Below are 20,590 nucleotides of genomic sequence, written 5' to 3' on the forward strand. Positions count from 1 at the left end.
AACACACACTTGTGTGCACTCACGCACACACTCGCAGACACGTGCATACATGTGCAAACACACACACACACACACACACACATACACAATCATGTGCCACTACTGGTTGTGAGCATATCAGGACAGAATACAGGCTTGACAGCAGTGTTTATAAGTGTCACTGGATCGTGGCCCAGTCATTCTCCTACTAAACAGCTGACTGAGAATTGGAGGAGCACACATTTAATGACAGTTAAAGAGACTGCTTACTTTGATTCCCAAGAGTTCACAATCTGAGGCAAATATCAAACACAAGTGATAACATTTATTGTAAAACAATATTATTGAGCACAAACAGTGTTCAGGACACATTATCTAATATGATACTAGTCTTCATAAAAGATTCAAATATAAAAAATAACATTAAGTTCCCCTGAAATAAATACTCTTCAACTTGTGATTCTGTCATTATTATTACGATCATCATCAGACAGCCTATCAAAAAATAATCTCCAGCATGTAGGCCATTCGTTTTTGCTCAGTTTAAGGCCCTCCGCAGCAGAGGAAAATCCAAGCACTGGGGAGCCTACACTGGGGAGCCTACACAGCGCTGATTACTGACGAAACTGTGACAGCTGGAGCAAAGGGGACCTCTGCAGACAGAAACAAAGATTACAATGCGTGCGGAAAAAGTGTCACAATCCCCTGCACCAGTAAAGGTCAAATCTGCAGACAGGATCTTGGCCAGTGGAGCACATTCAGCTCAAAGCAGCTCATGATTCACAAAGCTGAAATACAAGCAAACGACTGGGTGAGTAAATTGTATCAAATATATCAAACTGAATCTCAGATATGAAATTCATTATTTACCTAGCATATATAAGAAATACAATATCATGCAAGAATACAGAAAGCACTTACAAACACTGTTGTTTTTCCTCACATGAACGTATCACATAATTCTGGACCGCAATGGACCACAATGCTACAACAAACAATGCTATTCAATTAAACTGTCACACTTACAAGTATTGTAATTAACATATCAGATAATAAAATTATGTAAAATATCTAAAATCAGTGAACAGCAGGTGGGTCAACACTTTAATGTACCTCATTTAGCATTATTATTTGTTTTTCTTTGGTCTATAATTCAAAATCACCTGATCATGCTTACAGCAAAATGTGAATTTGCCATGGAAGGGGGATCTTAATATTTTGGTATCACTATTCCAAAAAGTTGGGAATCTACAGAGGCACAGACATATCTGGAAAACAGAGACACCTTGTAGTATCAGAACAACAGATCTTATAATGCAATTCACATGTGCCTTTAAATGCAAAATATCTACAGTTCTCTCACTCACTTGAAACAGCTGCAGCTCTTTTCCACATCCTTACCCATCAAGCCAAAAAATAGTGAAATCCCTGGCATGGTTTGTCCCCAGGTTTGACTCTCACACAGCCAGTGGAAAATTGGGTTGATAATCTCATGTTTCTTACACACACACACACACACACACACGCATATGCCCACGTGACTGCCATGATTTTTTTTAAGTCTGACCAGACAAAGTGAGAGGTTACTGCCAGCAAGTGAAATTTAAAAAAAAAAACTACCCAAAAAATAAAAAAGTAACAGATGTTGGTTGGAAGATCTGAGTATTTCCCAGGTGCTCCAGACAACAAGAATGAAAAATAATGAGCAATGGTGAGGAGAAGTCTGGGGGCTGTAGGTCATTTGAGGAGAGTCCCATTCTTATAGAGGTCCCCTTACACCAGGGCTCCCAGAATATTACAAATGGCTTTGAGCGTTGAAAACATCACTATTAAGGGCACCTACTGTAGGGCTTTCCCCTGAAAACATTTCCATTGGAAGATTCTCAGTGAAACATGGAACTCAGCCAGTAAGTACTGGAAGAGCCGTGCTCCACTTCCACCCCTTTCTTTGTTTCAGCAACTATAATCCCTTCTACGCTCCCTGGCCAGGTATTTTGCAGATCTTCTTCCTCTGAACTTCATCAATGTCAAGGTCCCTCAGTGCCCTCCATTCTTCGACCATTGGCTGGTCTTGTGCTTCAGGTTACTCTTATGTGCCTCTTCCATTCTTTCTTCACAACAAATTCATGACAGGTTCATCATGACAATACTCCTCGTGTTGCTTTACCACACCAGTACATCTGGTTTTAATGTGGTGCTAACAGCCTCATGTAAAAGCACACTCATTTCCAAATCTGAAGCAGTTCCCAGAAGGCTGTATTGGTTTCACCTTGTCCACTGGGCCAGCATTACTCTGATACACTGTGTGTTTTTCATTCAGGATAAATCACAAGTTTCTGCTGAGAGCTGACTTTTCCTGGACCGTAGCTGCAAAAAGCTGACTTTTTCAATGTCACTGGATGTTTACTGAGCAAGTCTTTATGCTTCTTTGCTGAGCACAGAAATCATTTCCCTAATCCACAATGCTACCCCCAAAACTGCACACCTATCACACTTCACTTTTCAAAATGAAAAATGGCAAATGGTTCTATGCGTGAACATCACACACTATTTTTGCCATTTGACGAGAAGGCGATATAAACAAGTAGTATGGTAGTTGTCCTAACATCAGCTTTGTGACAAAGAAAACAATCATTTATTACAAAGTTAGGTAGCAAGCTAGCTACCACACCAAATTAAAATGACCTCACTCTTTTTCAGCTGGCAGTGCCAAAAAAATCTGCTGTAAATCAGTGTACCTTTGGAGATATACATGCTACTGAGCCCTGGAAAGCATGATAAAGAGGGTTCGTTTACAACTTCTTATCATTTGGCAGATAACACTGCCTGTTGCAATCAATCAAGACATTTACATTAACCAATATTTTTCACACTTTATTCTTTAAAATCTTTTTTTACACTCCAATAAAATACTGCTTTTAATGAGATTCTCTGTGACAGCGTGATGGACCAAGACTTACGTGTCCCAATCCCACTGAATCCAGCACAGTACAATATCACACCTATCTCATATGTAAGAGGACCAATTCAAAAGACACATCTATATTCAGCCATTGCACGTACAGCTTGGATTGAACTCCTCATTAACTGTTTTTTCCTGAAACCGATGTGTATGCTCTCCCCTTGTCAACCTTTCCAGAGCTTTCTGTTACTTTTTCTTTTTTATTCTATCTTGCCCTAACTGGGGACAGGAAATACACTTAATAAATCAACTCCACTCACTTCTTAATAGGAGACGCTCCTTCCATTTTCTATGGAATGGTAGATCTTTCCCCTCTCCCACACACCCTTGGTTTATTAAAGTGCCTGTATGTGAAACAGGAAGCTGTGTTCTCCGGGAGGATATCTACCATTAGCCACGCGGCTGGAAATGAGGAGACAGTTGCCAAGAGAGTCGTGGAACGGCAGCTGAGGAACTCCACCTGCAGCTCATCTCAAGGTCGTCTGCACAGCTGTGTGAGTCCACGCCAGCACCACGGATCATTAAAAGAACTTTCTCAACAAACGTGAGAGGCAGAGGGAAGGGGAAACCAGCAAAGAATAGCATCTGGTGGAAAAGGCGCAAAGGGCATTTTGAAGCCTCTTCAGCCCAAGAGGGAAACCATTCGCAAACTTGTATGTGTCTGGTGGTGCTTTTCAACTCCCACCTCAAGCCATTGCCTTGACATTTACAGTACCATGAAGACACACAAACTCTGCTCACAGCGTAGTTTCACCACTCTCTCACAGATCCCTGGGGGATGTTAGGGGGTTTGTGGACCGGTTGGAGGTATAAATGTCTTTCCTCCAGAAAAAAGGCATAAATTATCCAAGATCGGAGAATCATATCAACATATCCTCCCTTTCCTCTCATCTCCCAAACTACATGCTTTTACAAGAGAGATGGAAAAAGAAGCCATTATTTTTTGTTCATGACCACCTGCAAAAATTATATTTTGTCCGAAACAGACACTTTATTTCTGAGGCCTATTCTAATTTTCACTCTTTTTAACTGTCATGAAGCATCTTGGTTTCGCTCCTGAAACATTAGCCATGTTCAACAGTTTTATTTTCACACAGTTGTTCAAAAAGAGTATGCAAAATGAGGAGCAAATTCCAGACCTAATGATAACCCATTCAAAAGCTGACCAACCTCTACCTCAACAGTTTTTGTATCATTAGAAATATTCCTAAAATAATGCAAATGAATTCAAAATTAGTACCAAATAAGAGTCCAACATCCCAAGGACGGGAGCCCTGAGCAATCGGCTGTTGACTTTTTTCAATCCCAATCTGATTGTTTGGGGTGACTCCAAAAAATGATGATATCCAAACCATGTCTATCAATGGGGATATCAACCATGTCTTTCAAATCAAACCTAACCAAGCATTTTTGTTCACAAAACGTTTGTGCCAAGCTTCAAAATGAGTGGATCCTAACAGAAACCCTAGTCTCTTCTTTCGGAAGAGATTTTTGGTGTTGTGCTTCATTACATTTAACCTCAGCATGATCTTAGTTCACTGGGCTGGATGTGAACACACTATTAACAGGCTGTTCAAATACAAACTGTTCAAATCACTCACTGGAACTCACAGCACCAATCAAGGATTTACCACTCTAGACATACATTCTTCCTTTTTCGAAATAAAATTAGATAAATGAAGCACAGAACCTGAGGAAATGGGAAAGACAATTGAAAGTGTTCATTAATCTATATCATTTTGCCCTGCGGCAATGGAAAAGTCAATTTCTGGGCCTTGCATCAATCAGAAATGGGGTAGCTTCCAATGCTAATGTTGGCTAAAAGTTAGGTGAGGCAAATTTTTACATTACCTGAGGCAAAGCGTGTGCTGCACAAGCAAGTGTACTCTGTCAGGATCCAGCCCCCTCTTGTCACTTCTGTTTGCCATTTCTTACAGCGATCTTCATTTGATGGGAAACGATAAAATGACAATCCTGCTGTCTGTGTATGCTCGCTGGTGCACCTGACGTCCCAGAGTGTTGTGAACATTTTCAGGTTAGCAGTAATGACGTTATGGCTGTCTTATGACTATCAACATCGTACCACTCTTAGCTAGCAGCTAGTGTTCACTTCACCAAACTGAGGTCATTCGGTGGTTCTGAGCCCAAAAATGATGGTAATGTCTGATTGAACTTTAACTGAAACCTTGGAAGAGTCATGATATACTATGGGCCACATTGCTCAATTGACCAGCAAGCAACAAGCTGAAAACAGTGATACCATCCCTATGACTAACATACAGTATCTGCAGCTTGCAACAGTACACATATGCCACTTTGGCAATATATTTCAAGAATGGCACTAATGATTCAGTATATATTTGCCTAGCCCTACTGCACCTTTTGTAAGCTGCTCTGGATGGGAATGTCTGGATAAGTATGGAGACTATTCAAATCTAAAAGAGAAAAACTCTTATATTCACATGATGCCAAACAAATGCCCATAAAAGTAACATTACATCACATCCTACTAACTAGGTCCAGGAATTAGCATTTCTATCACTGTACCTTGGTCTCAAAAATGATACATCATGTATGAAATAATTCATGACACAAAAGAAAATAAATCAACACAACACTACACACTTTATTTTGTATACTACAACAAACCTAACACTTACATTTTGATATGCAGTACCCAACAGAACAACTTGTAAGCAAACAATATACACTATGGCCCCATTTACACTTGGTTTTAAAATGTGTCTCAGGCGATCAGATCACAAGTGGACGGCACTAAATACAAGTGTAAATGGCCACTAAGATGCATTGTGATCTGATCACTCAAACCACTTGCCGAGGTGGTCTGGGACGCATTTGACCACATATCTTTTGTAGCGTAAACTCTAATGCGTCCTGAATGCGTCCCAAACAAGGACGTAACAGGAAAATACGTCATCAATGCAGGACGTGGCGGTTGTTTTGGTAACAGCGCGCCATCGCTCGAAAAAATGCTTTTCTAACATCCTTCCTTTTTCGTCTTGTCCTGCGCTCTTTTGCAAGTCGCAAATGACTTTGTCCTGCTAATCTCAACAGTTGGAATAGCCCATATATTAGTTCTTGAAACATGTTTGTTTTCTTAGCTAGCCCCTGCTAAACAAATCTGGTGACAGACAATGGAGACTGACGTAGGCGGGGTGACGTAGGCAGTAATGAAATCTGAACACAAGTGGTCAGCTGGACCCCTTGGAGACGCATGTTAGACACAGGTGTAAACGGCGATGTGTCTCGGCTGTCCACTTGTGATCCGATCGCCCAAGACGCATGTTAAAACCAAGTGTAAACAGGGCCTATATGACCAAAAGTAGGTGGACACCTCTCCTAATTATTGAGTTCAGGTGTTTCAGCCACGCTGATTGTTAACAGGTGCATAAAATCAAGCACATAGCCATGCAATCTCCATAGACAAACTGGAAGTAGAATGGGTCATATTGAAGACATCAGTGACTTTAAACGTGGCACTGTCATAGGATGCCATCTTTGCTACAAGTCAGTTCGTGAAATTTCTGCCCTGCTAGATCTGCCCCGGTCAACTGTAAGTGCTATTATTGTCAAGTGGAAGCGTCTAGGAGCAACAACAGCTCAGTCCCGAAGCAGTAGACCATGCAAACTAACAGAGCGGGGCTGCCGAGAGCTGAAGCGGGTAGCATGTAAAAACCGCCTATCCTGTTGAATCACTCGCTACAGAGTTCCAAACTGTCCGGCTGCAACATCAGGGCAAGAACTGTTCATTGGGAGCTTCATGAAATGGGTTTCCATGGCAGCTGCACACAAGCCCAACATCACTATTCCCAATGCCAGGCGACGGCTGGAGTGGTGCAAAGCACACCGCCACTGAACTCCACTGGAGCAGTGGAAACGCGTTCTCTGGAGTGATGAATCACGCTTCACTATCTGGCAGTCTGATTGACGAATCTGGGTTTGGCAGATGCCAGGAGAGCGCTACCTACTGGAATGCACAGTGCCTACTGTAAAGTTTGGTGGAGGAGGGATAATGGTCTGGGGCTGGTTTTCACGGTTTGGGCTTGGCCCCTTAGCTCCAGTGAAGGGTAACATTAATGCTACAGCATACAAAGACATTTTAAACAATTGTATGCTTCCAACTTTGTGGCAACAGTTTGGGGAAGGCCCTTTCCTGTTCTAGCATGACTGTGCCCCTGTGCACAAAGCAACGTCCATAAAGACATAGTTTGACGAGTTTGGTAGGAACTCCAGTGGCCTGCACAGAGCCCTGACCTCAACCCTCACTGAACACCTTTTACGAGCCAATTGCGAGCCAGGCCTTCTTGTCCAACATCAGCGCTTGACCTCACAAATGCTCTTTTAGCTAAATGGGCACAAATTCCCACAGACACACTCCAAAATCTTGTGGAAAGCCTTCCCAGAAGAGTGGAGGCTGTTATAGCTGCAAAGGGGGTGGGGGCTCCATATTAATGCCCATGGTTTTGAAATGGGATGTCCAATAAGCTCAAATAGGTGTGATGGCCGTATAGTATATATTAGGCTAATACTATACAGTAGATTATCCAGGTTTTTGTAAGGCTTGATGATGAACTGGAGTTACGGAGAAATCTAGACTGGAGTACCCTTTAAAACCAGGATCTTGAATTTGAATTTGATTTGATGGGCATATCCTAAAATGTAAATTTACTTGCTTACTTGTTCTGCTTGTAGGATCTCCATATCCCTTTCCAATTCTCCAACGTTCGCAAATACTAAAGAGAACCTGTCACATTCAACCATGACTCCAGGAATTCTACCCTGTTAAATTTGCTTGTACATTATGGTTTGCCCATTTCAAATTTTCATTTTTTAATGTTACACTGTAAAAAACTCTGAGCTGTCAAGAGTGTTCTTGGCTAAATGAGCTGACTGTTTGGTAACCCAGATGACTAAAACTTATTCTAACACTTTGTCCAATCCTGTTATTATGTAAATACACACATTTGTGACTTGTTTATTTCAATATTTTGTCACATAAATGTGTTTTTGTATTAAGAGCAAATCCCTCTTTGTGCATATGTCAGCCGTGGGTAAAATATAGCAGTTGTGGATTTCCCTATTCAGTGGGATCTGAAGACTGTATCCCATGCAAATGGGAACTTTCACCTTTATTTCAGAACTGTGTATGTATTGTTTACAAGCAAATAATTACTATAATTAATCTGTATTGTACTGTACTGGTATTCATATACATACACCAGTTGCTGCAATTCATTGTTGATAACGGTATTTACTAAAGGACTTATACTTTGACCCTAACCTTTATTCAACCTCAGAACTGATGTATTCAGGAACTTGCTGATCCCCAAAGTGTTACTCTGAATAAACAGAGTTGGTTCTTCTATCAGTCATTTTCATCCAGGGTGCGTTGCGCACAGTATAGTGTATTCATTTACCAGACCCTTAAATTCCCACTGAGGTATTCAGTTTCTACAAACAGCTGTTCACACTAATTGAGGATGACCGTAGTGTGTGAGATGGGTGGATACCGTTTTAACATTCATCAGTGTAATCCCCATTTCTAAACTACCCTTATTTTCCTCCCGTTTTCTCACTCTCTCCTCCTGAAAATCAGGAGAGTCTGAATTCCAGGGAGATGTAAGACAAACGATTCTCTAAGGCCAGGAGCGTCTTCCGCTTAGTGACTCAGACTGGGGCGAGGCTGTAGTAGAGGGCTGTTTTGTGGCCATCCCTGGATTTCTATCTAACCCCTCCAGCCAGCGATATTAATCTTACACAATCACGCAAAGGTCTGGGCTGAGCGCATACAGTCGCATATCCACATGACTCTAGCAACAGTGCTAGTGGCCAGCTTCCTCTCACGAACTAGATTAACCCCCAATTTCATACCAGAGGAGACAGTCAATGTGGGCAACTTATTGCAAAACCGGCAGGAAGATAAAGTGAAACAAAATCAAACCATATTTACAAAAGCGACCCCTATTGGCACGGCTACCTGAGAAAAGCAATACTGTGATCAAAAAGGTGGAAGAGAAAGAGACTACCTGCTCTGCTGTGCTGGTCCCACAGTGTGTGTATAACACAGTGTGTGTACAGTTGTGGTACATGGGCAGGCTCGTGCTCAGTGAGTGCAAGTTAATTACATAATGGTGAAATGTGTCACTTTACAATGACATTTTCTAAGGACCAAGTGGAATTTGGTGGGTAAACTTTGGATGAAGCAAACTCCTGTCTCTTTTCTTCCAAAGCAATTCCTGAATGCAGGGACACACACAGAATTCCTCCTTATGTGGAGAGTGATGTACATCCCTGCCGAAACTCAGTGGGACCATGGCCGTGATTTTTCTCCTGTTTTAATTCCATAGCACTCTATTTGCGTTCAGGATGATACAAGCAATAAATCAAACTACAGCATTACTGTTAATTTTGCCCATGGTACAGTAAAGTAAAAATAACAGGGATTTACACTCAATGAAGTCATTCAAGACAACATAAGAGTTTAAGCATGAGGCTAAACTCCTTTTAAATAATTTACACAAGCCTTCAAAACAATAACGACATTCATTTCTTCATTGTATCTGCTTGCAAAATACTGTAAGAAAAATTTAAATGTGAATTTTTTTTTTCCTCTAAGATGGTCTAGTGGGTTTGCATACCCTTATAAGAAACTGAGCTGAAATTACGTCAAGTGGATTTCTCAAGATACTCATCTTAGTCAGTGGATATCAGTATCAGGCTGAGATTCAACACTCAGACGAGCTCATAGACACACTTGCTAATTCAGGGCAGACCCTTCCCCGACCCTGTCACAACTCCAAAGTCTCCTACAGCACTCTCTGTGCTCCACTCCCCCCAAGTGGAGATCCTGATCCAAAGACAACACCACTTGTGGAAAACATACAACCTCCTGAGTCTGCCCTTTGCTATTTGATCTAAATTTACTGACCGTAACATTCTTTCATTTCTTCATTTTTTAACACTTTTATATATGCTAATCATGAGTTTATTTATTTACTAAGGAGCCAAAGCAGGAAACACTGCCCAGCTTTGAATTTGATCGTAAAATGTAAAAACCTTTTTGCGTCATCCGTTTAAAGAAAGGCTTAAACCACTACGCTGCAATGAGCAACTGATTGCGTTCCACCTCTCCTAAACATTTATCACTGTCAGTTTTATTGCCGCTGCCTGCCTTATCTATATTTTATTCCTTACGTATTTTCCTTAATCAGATATTCAAAACATTCTGATCTGAGGACAGTGTGACTGAGGAATGCCTGAATCCAGGCGACAGTGCTGAAATCTGGGATCCATAACCTTCAGAGCAGCACAGAAACAGAGCCGTTTTGATTATGAGCAACAGATTACACAGGTGATCTGGGTCTAGCCAAGAATGAGACCATAACAATGACATCAAGCCCCTGGACATGAGCAAGTGGACAGACCCAATGAAGCATGAGGTTGCCAATGCACTTTTTCATGGCAGCTGTGTTACCTTGTGTGAGAAACACTTTTGGTTGCAAGGCATGTAAAAGGGATACGTCAGATGAGCAGTAAACTAATTTACTCACATTTCATTTCTCCCATCTGACAGACTGCAGGTAAGGTGGCAGTTAGCCACATGACACAGGGGCCTTCATATCCTACACTGTGACAGTGGGGGATGTCTCTACTGTGGGGTCTGACCACCTTGAACCTTACAAGCGAAACTCTTCAACTTGTTAAGGGAAGTGCTCACGTAACGACTAAGGTGGGGTAACGGCAATGACAAGTCCCAGGCTGGGCCATCCAGGCCACTACTGCTTCAAACATCTGTTTAAACATGGCTGTTGTGTTGAACGTATTTGAAGGTCTGCCATTAGTTGGGTCAGGACATATGTCCTCACTTGTAAATAGCTGATGAAAGTTACTCAGTGACACTACACCAGGGTCACTAATTATCTGTCATATTGTAGCAAGCAGCTGGTGAGAACCAAGGGCTGAGAATTGCACTAAAATGACAAGGGGAAGACTCGCATATGAACATTTGGCAGTTGTTCTAAACAACAGGAGTGGTTTATTTTGGGGTGAGCAACCGCAGCTATCTCTTTTGAAACAAGATGTCCTTTTCATTGCTGATTAGCTAAAGTACAAACTGTATTCATTGTCTATAATCAATGAAATCAAAATAGCTTTTATCTAAAGTTCCTATGCACAAACCGGTTGACCGTTCCAGTTTATACTCAAAATCCGCAGTTGAATGGAATGGAAGCTAATTCAGTGTTTATAATAAACTTCTAATAATATGATCCTAAAACCAAGTGAAGGTCCAGGCCATAACTTTGGTGCTTGATTTTATTCTGGATTACGTGCTCATAACCAGTAAATATGCAGTCCATAGAATCAGAGGAACCTTCCTCCCAATCCCCTTACAGCCTTTTACACTCCTAAGGTCAATAAGACCTGAAATGTTGTGGGGGTGACACATTTCACAAATCTGGCCAACATATGTGGTGAACATACGTTGGATCTAGAAAGTGTACACACCCTTTCAAAATGTCTTGTTTTTACTGCCTTGAGACCTGAAATAAGAACCCATTAAACCAATTAATTTCTTTCCACTTTCATTTAGCCATGGTAGCCCATAACATCAAAGTACAGTCACGCGCCGCTTAGCGTCCATTCAGACAACGTCCGTTCACATATACGTCCGTAGTCCCATAAGGTTATAATAAAGTTTAAAAAACCCGATCGCAGAACGGAATGTAGCGGACGTAACCGGACGTAATGAAGGCAACGCTTCCCGCACGCAACACGTGTATCTCATGTCTCATGGAAATAAAGCGATTGCGCTGCCAGGCGTATAATGGTACAGTGAATTAACGTGTATTATGTTTAGTATTGTACAGTATTAACTAGGGCTGGGTACTGGCACAGATGCCCCGATTCGATTCGATTCCGTTTCACAAGTTAACGATTCAATTTCAATCCGATTCGATAAGAATGAGATATGAAATACTATATAGCAGCTTTCCATATTTGGAGAGATGTTTAAAAAGCTCTAAAGGGAAGACAAATTTACAAATGCAGAGTCACTGGAAATTGTGAAAATCAAGAAAAGGCCAAAGGCTTCTACAGTCATGTGCCGCTTAACATCCATTCGGACAACATATACATCCATAGTCCCATAAGGTTATAATAAAGTTTAAAAATCCCGATCGCAGAACGGGACGTAGCGGACGTAACCGGATGTAATGAAGGCAACGCTTCCCGCATGCAGCACGTGTATCTCATGTCTCATGGAAATAAAGAGATTGCGAGATATTACAGTCTACTTACTTTACCAGATATATCAGTTGAAATACAGTACAGTACTATAAGTTTACAGTATCTTGGCTACAGTAGCCTACTCCATATAGGTTTGCTAAGTATACAGTATGGTGTTCGCACAACATCCAAATCACATAACGTCCTATTTCACAGAACGTATCGTGGACGTTAAGCGGTGTATGACTGTAAAAAGAAAGGCAAAACATTTCTGAGTATTAATTTGAAGTTAAAATTTAAATTTCAAGTCTATGCAGCCTTTATAATGGGAGTTGTAATTGTGCTCAGGTCTAACCATTCACCATACAAATCATGTCCAAAGCTAACTTATTACACCTCTGACCAACTGACATGATTCTGATTCTGAGTTCAGGATAACATCAGCTGCTCTTGTAGGTTTATCTGTTAGGTCATTTCTCGGTTTATGCCAGTGTAAGGAAAACACTACGGGCAACAAGGAGCTCAAAACATCTCAAATTGTTGAAAGGTACAGATCAGGAGAGGGTTATGAAAGATATCAAAGGCCTTAAATATATCATGAAACACAGTAAAAAAAAAAAAAATCAAGAAATACATTAAATGTGGCACAACCACGACCTTACCTAGATCAGGCCATCCCTCCGAGGTAGATGACTTTGCAAGAAGGCCACCAAGAGGCCATCTGCAACATTAAAAGAGCTGCAGGACTTCATGGCAAGGACTGGCCACCAAATTCACATAGCAATAATTTAATGTGATCTCCACGATGCTGAGCTTTGGGTTAGGGTGGAAGCCTTTGTGGAAGCCCCATGGAAGCCACTTCTCTCGTGGTCTGATAAGGCTAAGATAGAACTTTTTGGCCTTAATTTCAGAAGATATGTTTGCTGCAAAGCCAACACAGCCAATTAGCCTAAGAACACAGTCCCTACTGTCAAGCCTGGAGGTGGCAGCAGGGACAGGAGTTCTGGTGAGAACAGAGGGGAAAATGAATAAAGAAAAATACCAAAAGACTACAGAAAAACCTGCTACCTTCTGAAAACAGGTGACTATATGGGGAACAATTCCACTTTTCAGCATGACAATGACCCAAAGCACACAGCCAAATGCAAAGTAGAATGGCTAAAAAAAGGAAGACTAATGTCCTGGAATGGCCCAGTTCAAGCCTTGACCTCAACCCCATTGAAAATCTTTGGACTGACCTGAAAAGAGCTGTTCATAAGTAGTCCCCTCACAATTTAAGTGAACTCAAAGTCTACTGCAAAGAATGGGATAAAATTGCAAAATCTAGATGTGAGAAGGTACAGACAGGTACAGACTTTTCAAACAGAATCACTGAAGTAATCAAAGCAAGAGGTGCCTCCATCAAGTATTAATTTAAGGATGTGCAGACGTATCCAACCAAGACGAAAGTTTTTCAATTTAAATAGTTTTTTGAACTTTTAACTTAGATATTGTTGGTTACAATGTGTAAATAAAGCTAAATAAGTCTGATTGATCCACTGTATGCAAGACACAATTTTACTAGGAATGAGGTTGAGGTACATACTGGAAGATGCACAGTTCCTGAACTGAATTTTTCCTTGAGATACCCCTCATTTATTCACTCCCACATCTGCTTACAATTTCCCAGTTACACATCTGTAACTGAATTTGTGTACTATAAATATCTAATATTAACATTAATGTGTGTGTGTGTTAGGGATGGTTAAGATTCACTGATTTGCATCAGTGTACCGGCAAAAAAGTTCACGATGCGATTGCCCATATTAAAAAAGTGTGCACCGGATCCAATTTGGGATGCACCGTTCCTAACATGTTTGCATCGGATTTATTTATTTATAAATAATTATTAGTAGAGGCCCTATGCCTTTATTATTTAGAAATGTGATCAATAATTTGTGACCAATAATTTTATATTTAGATTGATTCCTCCCCTCTAAACTGTTTCTCAAGCGCCCTCTCTCATCTCCACTGCTGTCAGTGACCAATTCTCGTCTCGGGCAAGTCACAGTTTATCATGGAGGAGGAAGAGCTACACGTTCCACCAAATTGCTACAAATCAAATGTTTGGCAACACTTCGGATTGTAATGGCATTTTTTTCGTTAATTTATGATTTGCTGTCTGCTTAAGAAGAACCAAAAAAATAAAATCAAACTATCTGTACCATATTGAATAACATAACATTGAATAGCATAACATTCTTTTGCATCGCATCGTATCGTGTTGAATGGGTCGTATCGCATTGTGTTGAATCAAATCATGCCGAATCGCACTGCATCGCAATAGGGGTGAATCATATCGTATCGCATTAGTAGTTGCTTCATATGTATCTTTAATGTATCAGATCATTGGCAATGCACGGAGATGTGTATTGCAACGGCCTCAGTGATGGAGATACACATCCCTAGTGTGTGTGTGTGTGTGTGTGTGTGGGGCTCTGTGTGTGTGTGTGTGTGTGTGTGTGTGTGTGTCTGTGTGTGTGTGTGTGTGAGAGAGTAGTTGTTAGACATCCAGCCCCAATATACCACATCAATCACAGTGTAGACATCTTTAATGAACTGTGTCAATTACATTGTAATCACATAAAATATGCTCATCTCAGTTGGAGATCAGTGCTAATGTTTTCATCTTGTGAGCAAAAGTAGTTAAACCCATAAACATTTCATTATACCTTCCCCAACTTTATCCATGACATACTTTGTACATTTAAAATATATTTATGAAGTGAATATTTAAACAGTTTTTACTCAACTGTCTGCTCCCTCCTGCTTAAACTTGCAGTCTAAGAACTGTGATTGTATCATGCAAGTATTTTATAGATCCCTTCAATTCAACAATTGGAAAAGATATGATAAAAAATGTGAAACCTAGGCTCAAGCAATCAATGATTTATGAATATCAAGCATAAATTGAAATATATAGTAAATATTCAAAGGATGCAGTGGCTACATTTCCATTTTATCTCAAGACAGTTCCTGAATCTTAAGAAGTGAAGCGCACTGCAGTAGTGAGTCATCAACCAGCACATGGCAAAGTTACTTCAAAAGACTCCAAATGCACACTTTTACGTTACTGCCTTTTGTTAGAACATTCAAATGTGTTTAAAGTTTAAGATTGAATCTGTTGCATTGCAGAAAATAAAACTCAAAAACAGATCAGAAAATAAATATTTATAAAGCATGTAACTTATGTAGTGCAAATGAATCTATAAATACGAAATAAATCTTACTATTATCTTTTTAAGGTAATAAGAATTTATTTTTACACAGGACTATATGAGCGTTATTTATACTCCATAAACCTTTTTTTATACAATGTCATGAATAATCAGAAATTATTAGTATAAAACAAGATTAACATTAAATTTAAATTACAGCTAAGACAGGTACTCTCAGGCATTCAGAGGCAGAGGCTGACTTGAGCAATGGCTGACTTTTTTTTTCCTGGTGGGTAGATTCTAGACAGAGCCAAAAGACAGAAGATGTCCTAAAATGGACACTGTAATTTCTAATCTGGATGTAATCTATACCATGGATTTTATTGAATTTTATTGGAATTTCAATGTCATTTTTGGTTGATGGTCTGGTGTCTATATCAAAGTCACAGTATTCTGGTAGCTGACTGATTTGTCTGGCTCAGGGCAGTTCAACAACTCCCCAAAGTACACGACTCATTTGGCTGGCTTCGTATTCTCCTGTAATAATGTTTCATATTTGTCCTTAATGGTGATAGACTGCTTCATTTTATGTGCCACCTAGTGATCTTGTAGGCAGTGCTGATCTTTCTTGTGTTTGCAATATCTACAGTAGACAGACCTTTCGTCTCTCACAGAGCTCCTCTTCACTTATTATTTCCTTGGTCTTGTAAGCTTTGTGTAAAATATCACATTTACTTGTTTGGGAAAGACAGCATGGGGTTAAGTGACAGTTGCATATTTCATTATTACTTGCATGTTTGCATGTTTAGTCACTGATCCTTGTTTTTGTATTAAGGCTCTGAGTGACCATTTTTGTTCCTCTTCTGAACTGTGCAAGTACTTTATGTTCCTATGGTTGTGTCCAGACTGTCCACTATCACGAAATCAGCTTTGTTTACCCAAAGAGGGTGCAACCAATTTGTGTGCACACTGCATAAAATGTCAAATAAATCACATCACATACACCTTGGGCAACCACAATTAGGGAGTACAATTTTAACACATGATCAATGTTTTTAATTCACTCATATGCTGTGAGACCAGAATAATAACTTGTTTTTACTTTCTCCTGGTTTTTCAGGAAGTAAGACAGATTGAATACATCTGTGCAACTTCAGTGCTAGTTGCAACGAACCAATCCATTTGTTCTACCACCAGAAGTTCAGCAAAAGAGGCCTCAATGAAAATATGCAGGGGGTAAGTAAAAAGAATTGTTTGCAACATCAGGACTGTGAATAATTGTTTTGCTGAATGGATTTCAGAACCTTCCCTGAACATGAGAATACTTCAAAAAAAGTTGCAGATCTCATTGAAGTCTGTCTTTGGCAAATAAACAGTGTAAAAAGGAATGACTGACCTGCGGATCAGAGCAGACTTGCTGAATGCTGTTGATTGGGCCGCAGGGCACGCCGGTCCCCTCAAACTTTCCCAGCCAATCGCCTGTCCTCTTTTCTGAGAATCTAGGAACAAACAAAGTCTCTGTGGTTTGAACTGTGCACCGCACATTTTAAAATGACAGAAAGAAAAGGGGGCCACAGCTGGGCCAGATCCAGAGAGTCAACAACATCCAAAAAATGCAATGCACATGTGGTTCTTGGAAGGCCTGCATTCATCCTGCCCTGAGCAAAGAACAATTTCAGAGCAGATCACAGGCTGTTTCTCTCCATCCCATGCATATGTGCACACACACACATACGCACACATGCACACACACACACCCACACACACTGGCAACCACACTCACAAATACCTATGCAGGCTCACGCACGCACACACAACTCACAAACACCAAGGACAAGAGCAGCTCAGGTCCCAATTCACTATTCACTATTCACAATTCACCCTCTTCTAAGCCACAACTCTTTCATGGCCATGTTGTGTAGACAAAAAACTTTTACATAAACAAGTCTGTGTGTGACAAGGTTTGCAACAGATGATTGCTTTGTCTAGTGCGCCTCAATTCCCCTACAAAGAAAGGGTTCCATGGGGGTTTGCAAATAAGCAACAGGTATTCTGTGCACTAAGACAATAATCATCCAGTGGGCTTAGACCAGGCTATCAGACAAATTCCCAGTATGTGACTCTGAGTCACTGGCTCAGTGCTTCACCTTCCAGAGGGACCACCAGATATTGCCATGATGAAGTTTTACTTAATGATGGGGAGGGGGGCCATCTATGTCCATGGTAACTATGTAGCGTTTTTGCAGAAAGAGAAAACAGTTTTTGGCAGCTCAAGACCACGCAGATCTCACTGGAATTACGTATACATGTCACCACTGGTTTCATCTTAGCAATAACAGTTTAAGAAAAATAACTGTTAGCAAGCACAGAGCAACAGCGTTTTTGCCATTAGTGAAGATGGGCACTGTGTACCTTTCAGAAAGGATCCGCAACAGCTCTTTTCGGTTCTGCACTCTCAGCTTGTTGGTTTTGTACTTGGGGTCATCTGCTAGGCTGCTAAGATTCAAAACCTGGACACAAAGCAGTTTATTCATTATATTCAGACACCGGCAATTTCACCGTCTATGATTTTTACTGCAAATCATACATTTTCATACAACGTGGAATGAAAAAAATAAGATGATATGAGCTATTTAGAATTTATATTCATGTCAAATTGCTAAAAAGATGATTTTCATTTGCCTCCTTTTTTGAAGTATTCCACAAACTTACAAAATTATCTCTAGATACTGATACCAAGGAAATTTGTGGTGTGTGTGTAGAAATGATTCTTCGTTACTAACTCAGTATCAAATTTAATGTAGATGTTATAGGTCACAAACACTGTTTAAAAAAAGAAATGAAAGCATACATAATCATGTAGCTGGTAGGCTAGCTAAGAGCAGGGATGCTAGTACTCTAGACATAACAATCAGTAAAAAGTCATCTTAGAGACTGCACATGAAGTTCCATTCAATAAAAGATGTTGAGTAAGGCACCAACTGCTCTTAATTCTATGAAAAGAAAGACTAGATGAAATGACAGACATTCAGACACTGAGATTTAAAGATTAAAAGAAGTTTAATTTTATCTAGAATTGAAACATACATAATCTCATAGTTTATTTCATTTCAAGGATATCTGAACAAAATTTGACACCATGTAATTATTCGCCAGATCATCATGTAGGACCACATCTAGAGAAACCATCTTATTTCAATTCACCAAACGCTGCTCTCTGTTTCAAATATACTTAGGATTGCTGTTTACATTTTAGGAAATCCATTGGCTTGGACCATAAACTCAAGCACTATAGCTGAGACTTAGCGACACTGTTAGTCTTGCTGGAACATTCTTATAGCCATAGCAGGACATTTTCAGCCCCAGTGAGGCATCTTGGCAGCCTTAGCAAGACATTTTCAAAAACATCCCTCTACACCACACATGGAAGCTCTTCTCCAATTTTAATTCAACTGCAATGGCTCTTGTACCCACTTTGAAATACTGCCACTCTTTACACTATACTCACTCTTTATTACAGAAATTACATTTACAAAGTCCACCATATTGGATTTTCTACCATCTTGGATTTCTGAAAAAAAAAAAAACACTTTTCTGAAACTATTTATCGATGTGCAATTTGTAATCAAAGCAGATCTGCAATCAGTAACATGCTCATTGGACTATTTAAAAATTATTGAAAGACAGTTTCTGCATTAGAAACAATGTTCACAAGAAGTCAATCAATTTAATGCTTGCACTGGCTTGAAATGGCAATATGTTAAAAAACATGGTTGAGCCATTGAAATTTACTAATATTTACTATGTTATGTGTAGCACTAAACACCATCTACCACTAAACCATTTGACATGACTTGTAACTTTCAATAATTTGTTCTTTGGATGTTCCTTTGTAAAAAAAAATGTGTCAAAAATATTTCCTTAATGAAACAGTCATACTGAGCTAATCCATTGAGAGGTGTACTGAACCTGGAGCTCAAACTAATTTTGCTGTGAATCCTGGACAATTCTGTAAAAATGTTTAACATTTTAAATGTTGCAGACATTTAAAGGTATATAAGATGCATGTTGAAATCAAAATTGCATTGCCAGGTCACATGATATTGTTACTAGGTTACTATACAGGGTTTATTTTATTTATTTTTAATTACTGTGATTAAAAATGGCATTTTTTTATAATACTCCTCATTCAAACACCAATACAGTCAACTTGCTGATACAATGTATAGGACACTGCCTTTGAAACCTCGGAATCACTGATCTGAATAATGGTGCAGAAAATTGTGAATTCTACATATCATGAAGTGTGGCATAATCCTAAAATGACTGCAATGTTTTTATAGACACAAATTTTCTTTTCATTAGTGCTTTTGCTTGCATTTGGCCCCCTTAATCAGTGTTTGCAGCTAAATTCATACTTATGTTTTCTAGTTTGTGATCAAGGGAAAGGTGGGGTTGGGGGGGTGGGGGGGGGGGGTGGTAAACTGAAATATCTCAGCTGGCTTCCCCTCATTCTCTGAAACTGGCTCTTGGTGAAAAGTAATTGGTGACCCCTGCCCTATACCACTCACCACACAAAGCACCCTCACTAGCACCAGTTCATAACCCTGCCAGCTCTCACCATGGTCTCCTACCCCTGCCAACTCTAGCTCCCCACACCAGTCCAAAGATTTCTAAGCACCAGAACAAAGATTACCACCCTTACCATTCACAATGCACTTTCTTTGCAACACCACAGATCAAGAAGAAAATAACACAGGTGGTAAATTTAAAATGACAGTGATGCTCTATGAATCAAACCCCTTTGTACTTCAGGTGTGTCTGATGCTGCTTACCTTGCACACTTTCACAAACTGCTTGTCATTACCAGCTGCCACAACAATGTACCCGTCCTGGGTCTTGAAGCCCTGTATGCAAGAAGTAGGGTAAATTACTGTCATGTTCAGTCTCCACTACAACAATAAATACAATACCCAACTGGATGTAAAACACCAAAATTTTTATATAAGAGATTAGATACTTCAGCAAACTTGTCCATACAATTAAAATATTCTCAAAAATAATGGATGTCAGGAGTACTATGAAAATATAGATGCATTTCACAAATTCTATGTTTACAGACAACCACCTTCTTTAGTGATTCCCATTCCCATTTTTAGCCATATAAATATTTTTTTAATAAGACATTACTAATCTCACAATTCAA

General features: G+C 39.9%; 1 protein-coding gene across 1 annotated transcript in view; it reads right to left on the reverse strand.

Moving 5' to 3' along the window:
• Window positions 1-20,590, reverse strand: part of sugct (succinyl-CoA:glutarate-CoA transferase) — a 104,059-nt gene that overhangs the window by 49,951 nt on the left and 33,518 nt on the right. Inside the window, exons 10-12 of the mRNA XM_036522077.1 lie at window positions 20,220-20,291; window positions 17,797-17,894; window positions 16,781-16,883 (exon numbers count right to left, since the gene is read on the reverse strand). Of these exons, the coding sequence (XP_036377970.1) occupies window positions 16,781-16,883; window positions 17,797-17,894; window positions 20,220-20,291 (273 nt within the window). The remainder of the gene's footprint in view (window positions 1-16,780; window positions 16,884-17,796; window positions 17,895-20,219; window positions 20,292-20,590) is intronic.

This window comes from Megalops cyprinoides, chromosome 2 (assembly GCF_013368585.1).
Source record: "Megalops cyprinoides isolate fMegCyp1 chromosome 2, fMegCyp1.pri, whole genome shotgun sequence".
Classification (NCBI taxonomy): domain Eukaryota; kingdom Metazoa; phylum Chordata; class Actinopteri; order Elopiformes; family Megalopidae; genus Megalops; species Megalops cyprinoides.